The sequence below is a fragment of the Cucurbita maxima genome, unplaced genomic scaffold (genome assembly GCF_002738345.1).
Source record: "Cucurbita maxima cultivar Rimu unplaced genomic scaffold, Cmax_1.0 Cma_Scf00020, whole genome shotgun sequence".
In the NCBI taxonomy this organism is placed as follows: domain Eukaryota; kingdom Viridiplantae; phylum Streptophyta; class Magnoliopsida; order Cucurbitales; family Cucurbitaceae; genus Cucurbita; species Cucurbita maxima.
The window spans coordinates 2,415,556-2,435,530 of NW_019272036.1; the positions used below are offsets into that span (position 1 = coordinate 2,415,556).

The 19,975-nt window shown below is 37.6% G+C and overlaps 3 protein-coding genes across 3 annotated transcripts; 1 reads left to right on the forward strand and 2 right to left on the reverse strand.

Annotated features, from left to right (window-relative positions):
- On the reverse strand, nucleotides 1-7,278 carry LOC111494546 (sphingoid long-chain bases kinase 2, mitochondrial). The gene is made up of 13 exons (XM_023144498.1): nucleotides 7,204-7,278; nucleotides 6,853-7,057; nucleotides 6,536-6,612; nucleotides 2,870-2,923; nucleotides 2,737-2,796; nucleotides 2,135-2,212; nucleotides 1,905-1,951; nucleotides 1,753-1,793; nucleotides 1,541-1,625; nucleotides 1,335-1,449; nucleotides 959-1,081; nucleotides 766-866; nucleotides 1-408 (listed from the first exon to the last, which is right to left on the reverse strand). Exons 2-13 carry the CDS (start codon nucleotides 7,034-7,036, stop codon nucleotides 279-281), a joined length of 1,095 nt encoding a protein of 364 aa, XP_023000266.1. The 5' UTR covers nucleotides 7,037-7,057; nucleotides 7,204-7,278; the 3' UTR covers nucleotides 1-278.
- A 3,724-nt stretch (nucleotides 7,279-11,002) lies between these two features.
- LOC111494550 (heavy metal-associated isoprenylated plant protein 39-like) lies at nucleotides 11,003-13,637 on the forward strand. Its single transcript, XM_023144502.1, has 3 exons — nucleotides 11,003-11,186; nucleotides 11,470-11,545; nucleotides 12,958-13,637. Exons 1-3 carry the CDS (start codon nucleotides 11,181-11,183, stop codon nucleotides 13,395-13,397), a joined length of 522 nt encoding a protein of 173 aa, XP_023000270.1. The 5' UTR covers nucleotides 11,003-11,180; the 3' UTR covers nucleotides 13,398-13,637.
- A 2,220-nt stretch (nucleotides 13,638-15,857) lies between these two features.
- Nucleotides 15,858-18,020, reverse strand: LOC111494548 (reticulon-like protein B1). Its single transcript, XM_023144501.1, has 6 exons — nucleotides 17,573-18,020; nucleotides 16,709-16,889; nucleotides 16,477-16,618; nucleotides 16,333-16,402; nucleotides 16,050-16,256; nucleotides 15,858-16,017 (listed from the first exon to the last, which is right to left on the reverse strand). Exons 1-5 carry the CDS (start codon nucleotides 17,778-17,780, stop codon nucleotides 16,090-16,092), a joined length of 768 nt encoding a protein of 255 aa, XP_023000269.1. The 5' UTR covers nucleotides 17,781-18,020; the 3' UTR covers nucleotides 15,858-16,017; nucleotides 16,050-16,089.
- Between the last annotated feature and the right edge of the window lie 1,955 nt (nucleotides 18,021-19,975).

The window sequence follows — 19,975 nt, forward strand, 5'->3', positions numbered from 1 at the left end:
AAAATAAGTTTAGTTCAAGGATAATTGACATCTACTCTTCGGATATATACTCTCCATTAAGAAGAAAGAGTTTGAATTCTCCGAACACGTAGAAATAAAAAATGAAAAAAGAAAACTAAAAGAGAAAAAACATCTAGTCTAATGTTCTTAGATATATTACCAAATTAAACTTTTGCACCAAGGTATATAAACAAAACCAGAAATTGGCGTTAAGGGACTGTAGCAAATACCAACAGCAAAACTGCTACCCACTTTGTCCACTCAAATTTGGCTCATATTCAGCAGATCATTTCAATGGCAGCTGGTAGAATATGGAACTTCCTTGGAAGAAATCCCAGGTGTTCCCCATCAGCTTGAACGTAAATGCTGCCACTGCTCGAAACTTCTTCCACTTCGATCGAACGAACACTGCTCGAAAAAAAAACGCAACGATAAACTGATGATACTCGAGATTATTCAATCATTGGACGAGTACATTGATGTTGGTCCAGAATTTCAAACCAAGTTCATTATAGTCAACAAGATTTTAGCAATCATATATATAGCTTTGGTTGAGGATGCATCAGAATGCCAGAAATTTTAGCAACATAAAACTTCTCCTCGAGCTTCAGTGCTAGGTGAACAAAACATCTCCAATAAGTTTGGATGGAAGTTTTTATAAAGCAAAACTTGACAGAAGTGAACACAACGAATTCTCCATACAATTTAAAATGGAAGATCTATGGAAGAAAATACAGATATATAATGCTTAAAGAGATGACAAACCTTCTTGATGATACGTTTTTCACTGTCAAATGTGTCCCATTGTATATTTTATGTAAATTAAGGATGAAATCGTACCACTTGAAATCCTGAAGTATTACTAACTGCAACAAAAAACGAAGGGCAAGCGATACACGAATCAATGAGACAATGAAGGAAACAGTGAAATCAAATAAACTCCGGAAATAAATTCTACCTCTAGATTCCCATTGGAAGGATCGGCGTTCGGCACAATTTTCATTCCACCGCCAAAGTATTTAGCATTTCCAATACACAGGGAAGTTACTTGTGGATACAGCTCCCATTCACCGTTGTCAACCTGTAAGTTATAGCATACAACAGAAATGAAATCAAATCATGACGGTAAAAATGCTCTCTAACATGCTCTACATTTTGAAACCACCTAATGCACCACTGTTATTGTATAAAAATACATGAGTTTCACATCAGTTGGGAAAGGATAACGAAACACCCTTTATAAGGGTGTGAAAACCTCTCCCTAGCAGACACGTTTAAAAAACCTTACAAATCTGCTAGCGGTGGGGCCTAGGCTGTTACAGTTATATGCTGACCTTAATCTTAAGGTCTTTGTTTTTATGTCCTATAAAGCCTTGTAAAGCACCAATAACATAGCATAAGTTTCCAAATCTCTTGTATCTTGCAGCATAAAACCCAGCCTTAGCGCTCCTGCAAAAAGTTCCACACTATAATAATTAGTTGTCTGGTATCAGCTGAGTTAATCAGTTAGCATCAACAATACTGTTTCGATTAACCTTACAAATGAATGTCTGCAACATTGGCAAAGTAATGATACTCTCCATTTTCTTTATTGACAACCCCAATATCAATTCGGGACCTCAATCCTGAAGAGAATATGTTACATGAACAAAGAATGCTAATGCAATTTTTGGGTGAATAAATAGAGCCATTTTAAGTAATTAATCAACAAAAGGCAAAGAGATAAGAATGAAAAAAGTGAAACAAGGGTACCTTTAGCTATACGATCCACGGCTTCAATAGGATTGTTATTCCTAATTAAAAGAATGTTGACCCAGTTTGCTTAACCACATGGAGGAAGTGCTCTAATTTAAAGCAAGTTCTCACATTGTACAAAAACACAATGCAGTAAAACATGCACTTACCAACCAAATGTTCTTGCAAAATCTGAACCAGTCCCCAAGGGTATAAGCTGCAAGGAGACAATAATTAAGTAGTCTGATAGTTCAATATCATAAGTTCATGAAAATAATCTGAACCAGTCACAGACTGATAAACTAGCAGTTAAGGTAATGGAAATAGACAGACTGATAAACTAGCAGTTAAGGTAATGGAAATAGACAGGTTAGATTGAAACTATGGAGCAATCTCTTACACCGAGTGCGGTTGATTTATGAACTTCTCCATCATTATTAACAACAGGCTTTCCATCCCAAAAGAAGCCATTAACCACCTGCCAATCAGAAGCAGATTAATCCCCTCATCCATCAAGACAAACGTATACAATGGATCCAAAATCCTAGAACCTTTTACTTGGCCTATAGAATTCTTGCTCATATCTAATGGACAATCCATGAGGCTGTTAGAATCAAAGCCAACTAAAAAGGCTATCGTTATTGCAAACAGATTATGATAACCGATCATTATTAAGTAGTAGGAGAAGAAGACCTCCTCAACAAGCAACACTCAAGGTTAGACAGCCATTGAAATCTCAGGCTTCCAAAACTAAAGAATGGAACAAATAGTATCTTCAAAAGGCTGGTTGAGGCCCAAGAGAAACACAAGAAAATACTGGTCATAAACCAATCACATCATTCAACTTAGATGTGCAGGCAGTTTGGCTTGGATTGGCTTTCTGGTGGAACCGAAACCAAAAGCAACAAAAGGAATAGGTAATTTAAGAACTGAGTTTGAACCAGTTAGGCATTGAAAACTAAACTAACAGTAATAATTCTCATGAGATTACACAATTCATACCTCATGAAAAGTTCCGTCTCCTCCTACAGGTATCACAGCATCGGCACCTTCCCGAATTGCCTGAAGCACATTAAGTCAACGAAAGGTTGATAGTAACTAATTGAAGTCCTAGAAAGAAAGAATCCATACTAACCTCCCTCGTTATATCGATAGCATGGCAAGGACCTGAGGTCAAAGATTCACAGATCTGTCCACAGTGAAAAAAAAAAAAAATCAACCTATTGATTTAAATATGGCCCAAGTGACTAGTAGATAAGAAAGCAATAATAATGCACGTAAATTGTAGGTTATTTAAAAAAGGTAGAGCAATGGAAAAGGTATAAATGGGATATAAAATTTTCAAGGATAATATAAGACTTCCTTTTTTTCTTAACGAGAAACATTCTGGCATTTCATTGATGAGATAAATATAGAAAAAGTGAGTGAAGCAAACCCAAGCCATTCGATGCTACCATTGGCCAATTGGCACTTATGCATTACCATGAGACTTCCAATTGGCCAAAAGAGAAAATAGGCTGTAGCCATAAAAAAAAGAAAAAAATTTACACTGAGAGTGATCCTAGAAGGATATATTATCCACAAAGCTATCAAAAGGTCTTCCTTTGTCATTGAGGTTTTGATCCGTGTAGACCAGAGCTGCAAAATTCATTGGTTCTATTTTTTTTTTAATAAGAGATAATTTCACTAATGTTTGAAATATACAGAAGGGATATGTTATCCATGATGCTTACAAAGATCTTCCGAATTCACAATGAAGGAGGTATAACTACAGGAAGAAAAAGTGTGAAACAATTTACACCAATAAATGATGTGGTAAACAAATTCTCGAAGGGCCCATAAGTTTGTGTCTTCTCAATGAATACTCATTGATTTCTTTGTTTCCATAGATACCAAAAGAAACTTATAATGAGATTTGTCCATAGTAGAGATTTTTCATTCTTGAAGGGGGTATGTTAAGACCATATTCAATAACTCTTTTTCCTTCCTAGGAAAAGTGAGGTGTCATCCAAAGATATTGAGGATCTTTATCCATAAATTATAAGGATATGTACACTACATAAACAAGTAAATTTGTGATTTGTTGTCTTTCTTTCATACAGGGCACCAAAATAGAGTCACCTAGAGCATTCTTTTTATTTATTTCTTTTTAAGGTTTTCACTTGTGATAATGGATTCATGCACCATTTCCCAACGGAAAAACTTCATTTTAGGATGATTTCCTTTCCATATTGTCTTTGCTAGTGTGAGGTTTATGACATCTACCTTTTCCCTCATATACATCATCAAAGATTTTGTGAAAACCCCGTCAGCACTAGAACGCCATTTCAATGAGTCTGCTTCTTGGGGCAGCACAATTGGGGCAAGATAAAGACTTAATTCAGCCAATTCCATAGTTTTGCTATCCTTTAGACTCCTACAGAGCTTCGGGTTCTAGAGTTTGTTCATATCTTTTCATTTTTCTTTGAATGTGGTCATCTTGCAATGAAGAGACTATATAAAGGAGGATACTGCAAATAGCGTGGTGTTGTCAATCCAAGAATCAGTCCAGAAAGATGTATTTCCTCCATCACCCACCCTATGGCAAATGCGTGTCCAAAAAGCGTGGTGTTGGACAACTTTCCTCAACCTCACTGAAAACTACCCCCATTGTCCACCAAAAAACCTAACCAACAACCAAATTCCAATCAACCTCATAATAGAAAGCAAGACCACAAACATTTTTCTAACCCATACAACCCTTGCTTATCATTAAAAAACCACTACAAATGTCAGAAAATATAAGGACAGAGGTAGAAACGTACTTCTCGATCCTAAACAAAAAGGGCAAGACGATCAACATTGAGCTCCCCAGTTCTATTTTAATCCATCCTCCATATGAAGGAGCCACTAGGTAGTTTAAGTGTTTTTTCATCTGACCACGGTTCTACTTTCAATAGATAGCTTCCCACTTTTTGCCAATCCTTTTTATTACAAAGTGAAGAGACCTGCTCCTTCGCAGTGGAATGGAGGTTCATCTTGTCGTCCTAAAAGGATTTAAGATAGCAGAAATCGTTGAGCAGGGATTGTATGCTTCTTTTATCATGAACAAATCGTTGTGGAAGTATTTCCAAGTAATGATCATCATTTTAACACATAGGATAGGGAGGGGGAGGGGGGAACCTCTATGATGACTATCTTGCCCTTCTTGTTGAGGATCCAAAGGTATATTTCTATATATGCCTCTGGATTTCCTGCCTTTTGTGATGGTTTTTTAATAAGCAAGGTTTTGTGATGGTTTTTTAACGGTAAGCAAAGGTTACAAGGGTCAGAGAGAATGTTTATGGTTTTGCTTCCTATTATGATGTTCACTGGGTTTTGGTTGTTGATTAGGGTTTTTGGGGAACAATGGAGGGTAATCTTCAATGAGGCTGAGGAAAACTATCTATCCTTTTCGTTCTTCATCCACGGGAATAAAAAGTCTCTAAAGATCACCATTTCTATAGATCAGAGAGATTTAAGTCATAGTGCCCTTCTTGTCAACGAGTTTCTCTATCTAAATGGTTTATCTATTGGAAAGAGTCATTTTAATGAATGAAAAAAACTGTCTCGGGTGATCTTAGATAACTTTATTCTCGTTTCCCTATATCTTTCATCTAGCTCGATTGAATAGATCTTTCTACCACCCAATCTTCACATATTCAACATTTTTCAATTTCGTGTAAGGTTGTTGCAACAAGTTGTCATGCTTGGAAGGCCATTGGATGTCGTGGGTTGCAGTTGGATAAGGTTGCATTGCTGATTTCTCAGATAATAAACAAAAACCAACTCTGTTCGCATGGTTCTCATGGTGGACAAGGTAGATTGTTGGGCATCTAGGGGTGAGCACAAAGGTGGAGAGGTTGGGGGCTGCGACAACCTATTAACATACATATGGCGCCAAAAAGGACTTTAGTCCTTGCTGAATAGAGATCAAACGAGTTCAAACTCGCATTTCTAAACACTATGGGAATCTTATCTGAAGTCCTTGAAGTGGGTCACAGCAAAAGGTCATTAACTAGCCATGATGGAGCAGGTTGCTGTTGTTCTTGGGTGTTACTCACTGCCACCGAGGAGGGAGTGCCACACTTACATTGGAAAAGAAGATCACTCAAGGGTGCAGGTTGCAGTACAGGTTTGTGTGTCGTTGTCGTTCAAACACTGCAATTAACTTTGCCAAGGAAGATGACTGATGCCGCATGGGTTTGTCGTTGGAGTTGAAGCAGATTCTGCTCAAATTTCACGTAGAGCTTTTAGAAGCAGCAAGCAAATTGATTGATTCTACTTACAATCACATGGTTATTCAATCAAAATGGTGTCGTTGGATAACCTTTGTGTGAGTTGTATGCAAGGAAATCAATACTAAGACTAGATCTCTCAGTCTAAGTCCAAGCAAACACATGTTTCTGATCCCTTTAAAATTTTAACGATATCCTTTTCTAAAATGATGTCAAGACCCTCTCTTCATGACGTTTGAAGGGAGAACAAATTCAATTACTCCAAGAACCGGCCAAAAAATAGCTAGATAATATGGAAACCAACTCTTGAGTAACAGATATCCAAATTCCAAACATGTCGAACTAAACTTCTGTTCTCATAAAAACAGAAAAGTAGCTTTGAAAACAGCTCCCAAACATCCCCGAAGTCCATGAATCTAGTATTTCTTTCGCAGAACATTTCTTCTAATAAGCTCCTTATACATTCAACAAGCTAAATAGACTTCAATGGAGATTATGAAGCTTCCTACAGAGACCAAGAGAAAAACAAAAAAAAAAAAACTCACATTATAATGTTCACCAAGGCGAGTGCGTAGGTATGGAACGAGCTTCTTCCATTCCTTCACCGTCTTGCCATTAGCACCTGCATTACTGCTATAACGTGAGCAAATCCATGACTAGAAATCACCCAACAGCACGATAACTTGAGAAGCATTAAATAAATTTGTAAAAAGAACAATCTCAAGAAAATTTCCAATCAACTCAAGGCATTACAGTCTTTAATTCCACAAATACAACAAACCCCACATCATAAAATCCCCATTTCTCAACAAATTTTCTCTATCCAACAACGAAGCTGAAAACGAAGGGACGAGAAACGAACCGCGAGGATTAACAACGAAAACCAGATCGCGACGACCGGAAGAGGAGAAAGACGACGACCCACGATGAAAAATTGATCGGTCGGCGTTGAGATCGGGCGCTATGGGTTGCTCGGCCCTAGTGACAAAGGGTTTTGTCGCCATGGAAGGTCTGAATGCTAAATGATAGCAAAAGCATTCAACCATCTCCTTAATCGATGAATTCTTCTGCTCCAATTGATTAAGAAAGTGTATACAATATGAATTGAAGAGTAATAATAAGAGACAAGATAGGAAATAGCATTGAGGAGATGACAAAGCTTCACATCAACACCAACGCCATCGCTTAAGAAAAAAGATTCTCGAGAGCTTACCTAAGATTTGAGGAAATAACCATTTTACGGCAATTCACGTCCATTTGATCGCATAAATCAGAATGTGATCGATGGGGGCTGTTTGATTCAAAACAATTTTGAAGAAAAAAAAACTCTGTTCATTTGGATAACGTTTGATTTTTGGTTGGTTACGTTAATTGAAGAAAAAATCACTACAATTAAATTTTTAAATCTTCAAAAATGCACTAACTATGTTTAAATTATAAATCTTTTTCTTATAAAAAAAAAAAAATGAACGATGACAACTATGGCTACAACTACATTTGATGATCTTAGTATTCTCTTAAACATGGTTAGGTTTATGTATTGCTAGCAAATCAGTCCTTCCAACCTCCTAGGTTTTCATTCATGTTTTTATGATTGAGTCGGTGAAATTTTAGAATTTTCACTCATGCATATATTAACAGTCTTATAGTAAGAGAAAAATAGAGCCGTTACGTAAATAGTTATGAAGATCTAAGAATATGCTTCACATGTTTATGTGATCTTAAAAACAACATATCCACATTAAGAAACAAGAATATTTGCGGACTCCAAAGCGAGTATTTCACATGTGAATGAAAAAGGAGACATTGAAAAACGAAAAGCTTTATCTAATTTGTGTTCATGAAAAAAGTTCCATTGAAATGTGGGATGGAAGGAGCGGAGAGAAATTTTTCTTCATTAGCTAAATAGAGCAGGGGCCGACAGAGAAAATAATCCCCTTCTCCATTGACCCTGCCAAATCACTGTTCTGCCTCACTCACTAAAATTAAAGCTTAAAATTTTCAAAATTTAGTTATAAGAGTAAGGAATAAGATGTAAATTAAAATACAACATCACAACATTCCGTGCTCAATGAGGCTCAAGACATGCCCAAAGGCACGTGATTCCAACCAGCCAAAAATGTTCTAGCACCACGCCGCCTTCAAATCATAGGGCTGACTCAAGGCTGGCAGGCATCACCACAACGTCACACACTCAACGAGGTTCATGCCATATGCCCGAAGGCATCTAACTCCACCCCACCTTACATGTTTCATCAGCCCAAATTAGAAGGAACATATTGCAATATTTCATACTGAACGAAGCTGATGACGCACGCCCCAAAGACGAGGGTACAAAAGAGGAAAGAAAATAAAGGAAAGTATTGAAATTTGATTGTTGATTGGAAGTGTGAGATTTAAAAAGGGAATCAATGCGTCATTGACTATGGCCAATGTAATGGCTCAGGTTTACTCTACCATTTTGCTTTTACTTTCCCTCATTCATTCATTCTCTAATATTCTTTCAAAATTGTGTTGTAAGTTTCAATTATACATTAACGATTAGTAACACACAAATCTTTCAATTTTCTTTTCTTCCTTTCGGTCCTTTCATTTTAAGCATTTAAAACGACAGTAGATAGTGGTAGCTAGGCCGGTTGACACATAAAGTTCCCACTAAAAGTTGTTGTCTGTGTATCAATCAACTTCAGACATAATCTCACAAAGTATAGAACAAGACATTACAAGATTTTGGAATTGAGATGAATTTTGGGAGAGACCCCGAAAAAAATATGATTTGGGTATCATATTTTGTTCAATTTATACCCTAATTTTCACACACAATTATTCTACCACACAAGAAGTTATAAAAGCAATTATGGAACCCTTTTTGTGGATTTTTAGGAAAGAGCGTAAGTCATGTTGGAATGTTCTCGTTTAGGTTTGAACACTATTTTGACTCGACCCAATTGTTCGGGTCCTAAATTCTTTCAAACAATCCAATTAGGTTGTTAAGTCATTTATACAAATTTTTATTTTTAATAAAAGTAAAATCTAAAAAATAATAAATAAAAAAACTCGTTCAATTAGATAATCTATTTATATTATAAAAAAAAACTATAATTATAGGTTTTAATTTTAGAAAGGTTTTCACGACAATGTTTCGTTCCCCGCTATGATTGATGTGAGATCTCACAATCCACCCACTTTGGGCCCAGTGTTCTTGTTGGCTTCTGTTATTTTACGACTAGCATATATTATCCCTTTAAACTTTTTCTTCTGAATTTTTCCTCGAACATTTAAAATGTATCTATTATGAAAAGTTTATAGTCTTTCCCAAGAATGCTCTGTCCTATGTGGCAAATTTCAACGTCCCATTGTTATTTTACGAAAGCAAAATGGTTAATAACATTAGCCATTATTTTTTCTTGTTATGGAAAATGACGTCATTTTCCTAATCAGCACCCTCGTATAAAGTTTTTGCCACGTAATAGTTAAAAATAAAAAAGAAACAAATAATAAATTATCTTACAAGCCAATCACGTGGGGCCGAGTACACGACGATGCAAAAGGATTACTGATTTTACCAACAAACCACCATGTGATGTTGACACGTCACTTGATTCAGTTGTCGACGTGGCGACCATTTATAGGTGGGCCCTGTCCAAACCCGTGGATTTGATTTTTGACTGTCTGTGGGCTCCCTCCCACAAATTCAAATTTATCATATATAAAATTTTAATTTATCTATAATAAATTTATTAATTTTAAAAATTTAATATATTATTTTGATATTATAATTAATATGGCCAAAAATTGACTGCTAATCTTAAGCCCCACCACCACTATAAGTCAGACTGATATGTAACGCGCCGCCGTCTCTCGGTGGGTTTTCTTCAACATTGTCTAAAAGTGTGTATAAGAACAAGTGTTTGGAAAGAGGCGCGTGGTTCCCAATCTCCGTTGCCTTGCGGCTTTGAGTGAAAATGACTGTTAGGAAAGAACCTAGAAAGAAGCGTTGAGGATGTTGGGATAGAGCATGAACGTTTTAAATCAGAAATGAGATTTTCTAGGAGATGTTTTTTTAATTTGTTTCTATATATCTATTTAATATTTTTTTTAAATATATTAATAAAATATATTTTTATTTTTCGTAACTTACTGAGAAACATGTGAGTAAAGACAAAATATATGAAATGAAGTAGCATATGGCTTGAGTATTTTAAAAAATACTCAGTCTGTGACTCCCATAAAATTTCATGAATGAGACCTATCATATCAGTCTATTTTCTTATGGCAACTATCGAACAATTTGATGTATACTTTAATTTTCCTACACATAGTTCGCACGTGTGAGTATGAACCCACTAGTCGGTTGACACATCTCCTAGGCCCCTTTCTGGTTGGGCGAGCATTCTCTGGTAGCTATTGATGCTGGACACCCGTTAGGAATAGCGACCATCATAACAGCATTATGATAAACTAATCTCGTAGCGTAGGGCATGACTCTGATACCATGTTAGATCAACACGACTCTCCACAATAATATCCACAATAATATGATATTGTCTACTTTCAACATAACCTCTCGTCATAGCTTTGTTTTGGACTTCCCAAAAGATCTCATGACAATAGAGATAGTATTATTTGATTATAAATCCATGATCATTCCTAAATTAGCCGATGCGGGACCTTCATCATCCAACATGGAGAACTCGAACAACCTCTACTCAATCGAGATTCGACTCTTTGTTTGACATTTGAAATGAGTGGAATAACCCAAAGCATAAAAAGGAAGAAGATCGGGAATACCAAGGGAGAGTGGGACCAAGGATCAGCCATGGAAGAGAAAAAGAAGACAAAAGGCGGCGCGTGAGTGTCACGCAAAACAAAACCCCTAACGTACGTCAACGAAACATAACAAATGTGCAGAGGTGTCGGTCGACGTTAAGCAATGCATTGGGTTAGAAATCAGGACAGAGTGGCTAGGTCTGAGTCTATAGATCACCTTCAAATCTCCACCATATCATCTCTCACCTTTATTAAAAAAAAAACAGCTCCTTTTTCTCTCTCCCCAATTCTGCCCATTTCTTGTTTGGACTCTCAAAGTTTTCAACTATTTCCCCCTCACTTTCTTTTATCTATGGTACCACGGCTGCCCAAACACACACCTTCACTCTCTCCATCTCTCAGTAACGCTACACCCCAGCTATGAAGGTCTCTGCTTCTTCTTCTTCTTCTTCTTCTTCTTCTTCAAAAATGGTGTTTTTTTTTGTGCTTTTTTCAAGAATCTAAGACATGGGTTTTAGAGCTTGGATTCATTCATGAGGATTCCAGAAGAAAAAATCTGAACTTTCTCGACAAATGTGTTAATTCTGATGATTCTGTCTCTGTTTTTTAATGTTTTTTTTTTGTTTCCCCATTTTTTAATTGATTTATGATGTGGACCCTTTTTAAGTATAGATCTCAGTTTTTGGTCTGTGATTTCTGGGTTTTGCAGAAGGTCATATTGAAGTTGGATTTACATGATGACAGGGCAAAGCAGAAGGCTTTGAAGACAGTCTCTTCACTTTCAGGTTTTTTTTTTTTTTTTTTTGGTTGGTGTTGTTTTCTTAGCTTTGAATTGAAGCTAATAGTGAATTTTGGTCAGTTGATATAACTCAATTAAGGGTATGATTCTGATACCATATTAGAAATGATAAATCTCTACAGTAATATAATTGGATAATAAGCTCCCGTAGCTTTATTTTGGACTTCCTCAAAAAGTTTTAGGCCAATTAAGTTACTTTTTACTTGTAAACTCATGATCTTTATCAAGTTGGGACTCCCTCCTAACAATCCTATTCTCGTACAAAGTATACTATAGAGCCTCTCTTGAGACCTATGGAGCCCTCGAACAACCTCCTCTTAATCGATGCTCGACTCTTAAAGTACGTTATAGAGACTCTCCTAAGACCTATGGAGCCCTCGAACAACCTCCCCTTGATCAAGGCTCAACTCCTAAAGTACGCTATAGAGCCTCCCTTGAGACTTATGGAGCCCTCGAACAACCTCCCCTTGATCGAGGCTCAATACCTAAAATACACTATAGAGCCTCCCCTGAGATCTATGGAGCTCTCAAACAACCTCCCCTTAATCGAGGCTCGACTCCTAAAGTACGCTATAGAGCCTTCCCTAAGACCTATGGAGCCCTCGAACAACTTTCCCATAATCGAGGCTCGACTCCTAAAGTACGCTATAGAGTCTCCTCTGAGATCTATGGAGCCCTCGAACAACCTTCTCTTAATCGAGGCTCGACTCTTAAAGTACGCTATAGAGTCTCCCCTGAGACCTATGGAGCCCTCGAACAACCTCCTCTTAATTGAGGCTTGACTCTTAAATATAGAATCTCTCCTGAGACCTATGGAGCCCTCGAACAACCTCCCCTTAATAGAGGCTCGACTCCTAAAGTACGCTATAGAGTCTCCCCTGAGACCTATGGAGCCCTCGAACAACCTCCCCTTAATAGAGGCTCGACTCCTAAAGTACACTATAGATTTTCTCCTAAGACCTATGAAGCCCTCGAACAGCCTCCCCTTAATCAAGGCTCAACTCCTTCTCTGGAGTTCTCGAACAAAGTACACCCTTTGTTCGACACTTTCGTCACTTTTGAGACTCACAACTTTTTTGTTCAACATTTGAGGATTCTATTGACACGACTAAGTTAAGGACATAACTTTTGATACCATGTTAGAGACCATGGGCCTACACAATAGTATGATATTGTCCACTTTGAGCAATAAGCTCCTATGCTTTTACTTGTTGCTTCCCCAAAAGGCCTCGTAACAATGAAGATATATTCCTTACCTATAAACCCATGATCTCATTCATTCTCTAAATTAGCCCACATGGAGCTCCCTCCCTCCCGACAATTCTCGACCAAAATTTTTAAACTCAAATTTTGATGGGTCCTTATCAATGTTAGAATTATTATTGGATGGGTTTTCAGGGATTGATTTAATAGCCATGGACATGAAGGAGAGGAAGCTAACAGTAATTGGGATAGTGGATCCAGTGAGTGTAGTAAGCAAACTAAGGAAACATTGGGCAACGGAGATAATCTCAGTAGGGCCAGCAGTGGAGCCCAAGAAGGAAGAGCCAAAGAAAGATGAACCCAACAAAGAAGAAGAGGGCAAGAAGGAGGAGGCAAACAAAGAAGGAGAACCCAAAAAGGAGGAGCCAAAGAAGGAAGAGGAGGCGAAGAAAGAAGGCGAAAAGAAGGAAGAAGGGAAGCAAGAACAGGCGCAGCTGGTTGGGACAGTGGCAATGTCACTGCCTGATCCAGTGATGGAAATGGTGAAGGCTTATAAGGCATATAACCCTCACATGAACACTTATTATCAGGTCCATAGCATTGAAGAGAACCCAAATGCTTGTGTTATTTGTTGAGTGCTACAATGTCAATGGAGCCTTTAAGCCAAGGCATTTTTTGAATACTATGTCAATGAAGCCTTAATACCCCTTTCAACCTAAACCTAAAGCTCCCCCTTGTACATAAGAGAACACAAAGATTATGCCTTTTTGTTCTTTTGTTTACCCAATATTTTAGTTTATTGTGTAGAAATATTCAATAAATTTTGTTCATCTTGGATTGCAAATTTGTAATCCATGTATTAATCTTCGATTAAACCATGACTTTGTGTTGTTATAATCTCGAATTTCTCGATTATATTATATAGGGTTCTAGGACGGTTGGTGGATATCATAATTAATGTAAAGATGTAGGGTTTTTGTGGATGATTTGCCCTAATTATTGGTGGTTGTGATGGAGTTTTGGTTGATGATGTTTGTTTTGAATAGATTTTTGTGGGGTTTGTTTGGAGTAAATGGAGGCCTCTTTGTTGTGTGTGTGTGTGATGAGCTTGGGATTCAATAATAATGCATCAATGGAGGAAAGGTGGTGGGTAATGGCAATCATTGTCTCTCAAGGTTTGAATCCTTTGGGCTATTCCTTTGCTTGATGTTTTGAACTATTTCATTTGTAGCTTGAACCAGTTCTAGTCCCAATAACGGTTGTTTGCCAACTTTCACCCAAAAGATGAGACAACACCTTCGACTATATAATGCCTCAAAGTGTGACATCTGTATCACAACTGGTAACTATTATTGTAGGCAAACTCTATGAGAGTAAGTGCTCATCCTAGCTACTTGAAAATTTCATGACACGTGCCCTTTGTGTGTCTTCTAAGATATGATTCAATTACTCAATACGTTCACTCGTCTAAGGGTGAAAAGTCGTACTAAACTTCAGTTGTGTACCAAGTACATTTTAAAGGCTCTTCCAAAATCGAGACATGAATCTTTTTTAGTCCAATAATATCGAGGCTAGTACTCTAAAGAGCCTCTAAAGTCATAAGATCTCTTCCGTATGTAATTGGGCCCACTTATCTACGGAATATGTCGCCTTGTGTAGAATGAAGAATGAAATTGAAGGACTTAGTCAATCTATTGTCTTTAGCATCACTGAGATGAAGTCCATAGTGACGTCTTTCCACTCTACATCGAGTAACACTTAGAGGTTATAATAATTTTGAAGGTCACTCCCTTGGCTCCTTAATCTGTTGATAGGTCAAGTATCGACTTACATACTCTATGATGTCTAGTTTTATCCCTTGCCACCAATAGTAGGACTTAAAGTCCTAGTAAGTCTTGGTGCTTCACTTAAGAGAGGATTTAACATACGAGGAGGAACCGGTTCAAATCCTTGAAAGAGAAACCAAGACGCTAAGCAATAAGCAAATTTCCCTAATTAAGGTGCTTTAGAGGAACCATAAGGTCGAAGAAGCGGCTTGGGAATGAGAACAAGAGATGAAGGCGTTGTACCCCAAACTACTTTGGAGATGGAAACTTTTGGGGACAAACATTCTTAAGGGAAATTAATTCGTAAAATCCAAAATAAAATAAAAGGCAAAACTTTGAACTCTCGAACATCCGGGTAACTCTTAAAAGTTATAAAACCTACACATCCGGGTAACTCTTAAAGCTATAAAACCTACCCACTAACTCAAACAGTTATAGGCTCTAACCGCATGGTAAAACTTAAACGTTCAAAACAGTTACAGTTACAGTCCTAAGTGTACCCTAATAGTGGGAAGGAGTCACATGTGTCATTAGTAGGTAGCTAGGATGAACACCTTCACCTCGGACAATATCTACCAAACGATTCAAATAACACCCTTTAAAGCATGGTATGGACACGGACAATATCTACCAAACAATTCAAATAACACCCTTCAAAGCATGGTATGGACACGGACAATATCTACCGAACGATTCAAATAACACCCTTTGGACAATATCTACCGAACGATTCAAATAACACCCTTTAAAGCATGGTATGGACACTGGCGCTAGTCTCCCTATTTTGAAAGGAAGTAGGCAAACAATAGTTATCAAGCCAAAATTGGTACAAACTATTAAAATAGCGGTTTAAAGATTAAGCAAATGATTCAAATTGCTTAGAGCTAGAGCTAGCAAAGGAGTTATGCGAATTCATTGCGGAATGACCACGAGTTCATACGTTCTTCAATCATTCTAAACGTTCAAGAAAGCATGCATCTAAACAACTAAAAATTCGCTGCACTAGACTCATCGAGCGTTCCTAGTCGCCCTGTTGTGGTGTTCTTGACCCAACCTTGTCGTGTCCTACACTTCTATTTTTTTTTTTTGTGTGTAATCCACTACCTCTTTTCCGGGTTACCACATCTATATCACACTTTTTTCGTTAGGCATTCCCTATCGAGAACAAAAATTGATCGAGTGACTCAAAAGCCCAGATCAGTTCTTCTAATTCCATGTAAACGTGACGATCCTAACAAATCAAATATCACTGAATCAACAAGCATCAACAGTCGGAACCCATCATTCATAATTTCAACACACAAAAGTACATCATTGTTCACCATATATAATACGTACACCCACATAAAAACCAAGAGAAAAACAACCGCTGCTTTGAACTTCAAATCAAAACATTTGCACAACATGAGCCACCAAAGAGGCCTTGTTTTACTTAACTTACTCAACAATCAAACCACTCAAACCATCCACCATCCTACAAATTTCACTATCATTTCCTCCTTCATTCCTTCTTCTCTCTAAATACCCCTTTTGGAAGTTTACTCACAACTTTCTCGTTAAAAACCGCGTACCTCTTTTTACTCTCGACCATGATCCTTTGTGCAGACGTATCGATCTTACCCTTGTACTTCTCGTAAACGACTGGTACCGTGTGCAGCAATACGACCGCTGTTCAAAAAGACCAACATTGTGAGAAAAGTTCGAAACGGCACGAGTTTCGTGGGGAGTATCGTTAAATTATTACCAATGTAGAACAAGGTCAAAAAATTGCACCAACTTCCTATAACTGATAGAACCCACAAGCCAGCAACTACCTAACATTGTGAGAAACCAAAAACATTGTTAAGTATCTATTATTAGTACACCACAAGTTCATAAATGTACTTACAGCTAGAAACTTCTTCACGTCTCTCCCCGATGCTATATCACCCAACGTTGCAATGGCCCGGTTGATCACAGTTCTTGCTGCAGAGGCGACCTGCAGGAACGGTTCGTCCTTGATATGAGCTTCGGGAAGATGAGGCGGGCTCCTGTCAATGTGTCGAAGTTTTTGTCGAAATTTTGCATTAAAAAGTAAGAGTTCAAGAATGTAACACATAGTTTGAGGGCATGAAGGTTACTTGTAGATAAAAATGTGAGCATTGGACCAAAGGAATAAGAGAGCAACAACCAAGATCAAGGCGTAACATATCAATGGGAGAAGATGATATTCAAGGACTTCAAAGAACGCCCAAATCACGGTGGCTCCGCAGAGAACCCCGGCAGAGATCTTCTTGTTCTTCCATAACAACACGTCCGCAGCTACACAAATTACCAACTCATCAATAATGTTTATGCCAATATGCACAACTTCATTTCTCTCATACCCCTCAACAATTAACTATTGGAGTTAAAAATGAAACTTTGATTGAATTTTTTTTTTTAACTGCTTACAATTGGAGTTAGCATTGAAAACTCCACAATGACCAAGAGTTTAGATGACTCCACACGTATGTTACTGATAACCCATCTTGGAGTTACGGCAAAAAGTTTATATATTGATGACTTCAAGTACGTTACCAATGACCCATCTTGAAGTTATGGCTAAAAATTTATATATTGACGACTTAATTACGATAACCCATCTTGGAGTTACGCTAAAAATTTATATATTGATGACTTCAAGTACGCTACCAAAAACCCATCTTAGAAACTGCACGATGGCTAAGAATTCATATATTGATAACTTCAGGTAGGTACGGTTAACCCATCTTAAAAACAAGACAAGGAACTCATTTCCACTTCCTTAAATTACTTAAGGATTAAGTTTCTATTAACTCTCTTAACTAAAATAAACTCCTATGAAAAAGAGAGTTCAATATTACACAAATAAATTCATGATTTTTTCTTTCTTAAAAATTTAAAATAAAACAGAATAATTTTAAGATTTATACAAAAAAAAAAAAGGCATTTTAATGGGAAAAGAAAAAACAGAGGATGCGTACGCTTTCCGCCGCCGAGAACACGATGAACAGGCTGCTCGCTGTCGACCATTTTAGACCCCTGAGCCTCCTCCACAGGCGGCGAGGGAGGAGAATCGGCAATTTTCCCGGCATCCGAATTGTGAGACGGCGGCGAAGAAAGGGGTTCAGTTTGGTCGGCGACTTCCACCGCCATGGGTTCTGATTCTTTGGTTTCCAAGTGGTGTGCCATACCTATTTTGAAGACAATGAAAGGAAAATATGGAAAGATAAAAGAAAACAGAGGGTGATAATGGTGGGGGATTTGTGAAAGAGGTGGCGTTTTGATGGTAAGGATTGTTCAGGTACGTGGCTGCGGAAGTCTGTAAAATCACGACGGCTGTTTTCGCCGGAGACGTGCACGTGGCGGCACATTTCTGAGGACACCTAGGATTTTGGATCGATTTTGTTACATCCAACCCCATCTATTGCTTGCATTCTTAAGGTTAAAAAGTACTTCCTACTTTTTAATCAAAAATTTACTTTCCCATTTACTTGAATTCAAACTACACAACTCGATATTCCATTCAATATTAATCAAGTTATGAACTCAGCTTGTCCTTTGATTTGATTTGTTTGGGTGAGAATAGTTCGGTTGTCAATTCAATAAGTCTACCAGCAAGGTAAGTAGGTCCATTACCGGCCGGCTCCAGAACGAAAAGACCTAACGGAGTCATCCCTTATCTCGGATCGGAGATGCTAACGGGGCGGGAATCGAAGTGGGGGACCTCTCTACCACCTGTGTCTATCTCCTGTCAAGTATGCTCCCATAGACATAGACTGGTATTCTGAGGTTTAACCAATCAATAGAGAGATAGAATAAGACTTGGAAATGCTCTTGACAAATACGGGTAGGAAGCAATCTGGAAAGGTTAAGGGTAGTACGGCGGGTGCGATACGTTGGGTTTGTGTACGAGTCAAGAAGTGTGATATATAATGATCTTGTCCTGAGATGAATGCTCTTGATCTTGATAGGCTTTGTGACTAGCACCACTGGAGTATTAGGCGGGTTTGAAGTGGAGTACGGCAGCTTGGCCCAATACTTGACTCAATGGGGGTATCAGGCTCGAGAAAAGTAGGTAATGCTATATTATGCTTGATACCTGGGATCTTCGGGAATGACTAAGACTCGACTAAATATAGAGTTGATAACGGGATGTTATGAGATATAATTTACTTCATTCCATGTAGTAAAAGTAAAGACCGATTTCAAGACTGAATAAAATCTCATCCTCTCACTCATAAGAGTGTTAGAATGAAATTCCCACAGGCTAATTTAGGGAATGATCATGTGTTGAATGATCATGAGTTTATAATAAAAAAATACTCTCTATTGTTATGAGATCTTTTGGGAAATTCCAAAGTAAAGCCATGAGAGTTTATGCTCAAAGTGAACAATATAATATCATTTTGGAGAATCGTGTTCATCTAACCGAGAGGACTTAATTTAATCACTAGAGAAATAGTTAATCATAATAAGACTCCTGAACATGGAAGGGCAAACTCTAGAGAGTTGACTGTCACGATAATGGTAAATTGGGAAGAACTCAATGATAAGAGTTAAGTAAAGAGTTTATCAGTTAAGAAATGCGAGATGACGCTTAATATGAAAGAATACTTTGGTAGGGATCGAGTAAATGTTAATGAGATAACGCTACACTGTGATCGAAGAATTGACCCTCATAACTATCTATGTGATTTGAATAATATGTCCCAAGGATGACTCTAAAACGAGCTTTTATGGACGGCTGGACATGTCTGAATGGTTGTAAAGAGGCTAGTAAGAGTTAATTACTTTTGTCAAAGAGTCAAGCTACCCTAACAAGCCAATGGGAGGCGAATATTGAATGAAAATGTTTTTGCGATTTAGAATGGGTCAAGATGCCCAAAAGTGGTTGACGGTAAGTCTCTTGAGGCCCAAAAGTGGTTAACGGTAAATCTCTTAAATTTAGCGTTAGCATAACTCGCTAAATGAAGACAGCTAAATGAAGACAACTAAATGAGTCTCACTTGTAACATCAAGACTAGAAAACTTGGTTAACATTTTAGATAACTCTTAGATAGTCTTAAAGATAACTTTCGATTGCTTTCGTATTATCAAGTATGTTTATATACTCACTCATACTACTCTATCTTTATTGTAGCTAGAACGATGGCATGAGAGATCAAGAATGTTAGTTCTCCATACGAGATTTTCATGGTTAGTTTAGAACTTGTATTTACTTTATAATAAATGTCAATCAAAAGAACCCATTTTCAAAAGTTCAACTCAGAAAATATAACTCAAGAATTGTGTCAAGGATTGTTAATGAAACTTAAAGTTCACATGGAACTTTGTGGATGATACAGAAAAATGTTGAAACAAATCAAAGACAAACTCGTGTTTAT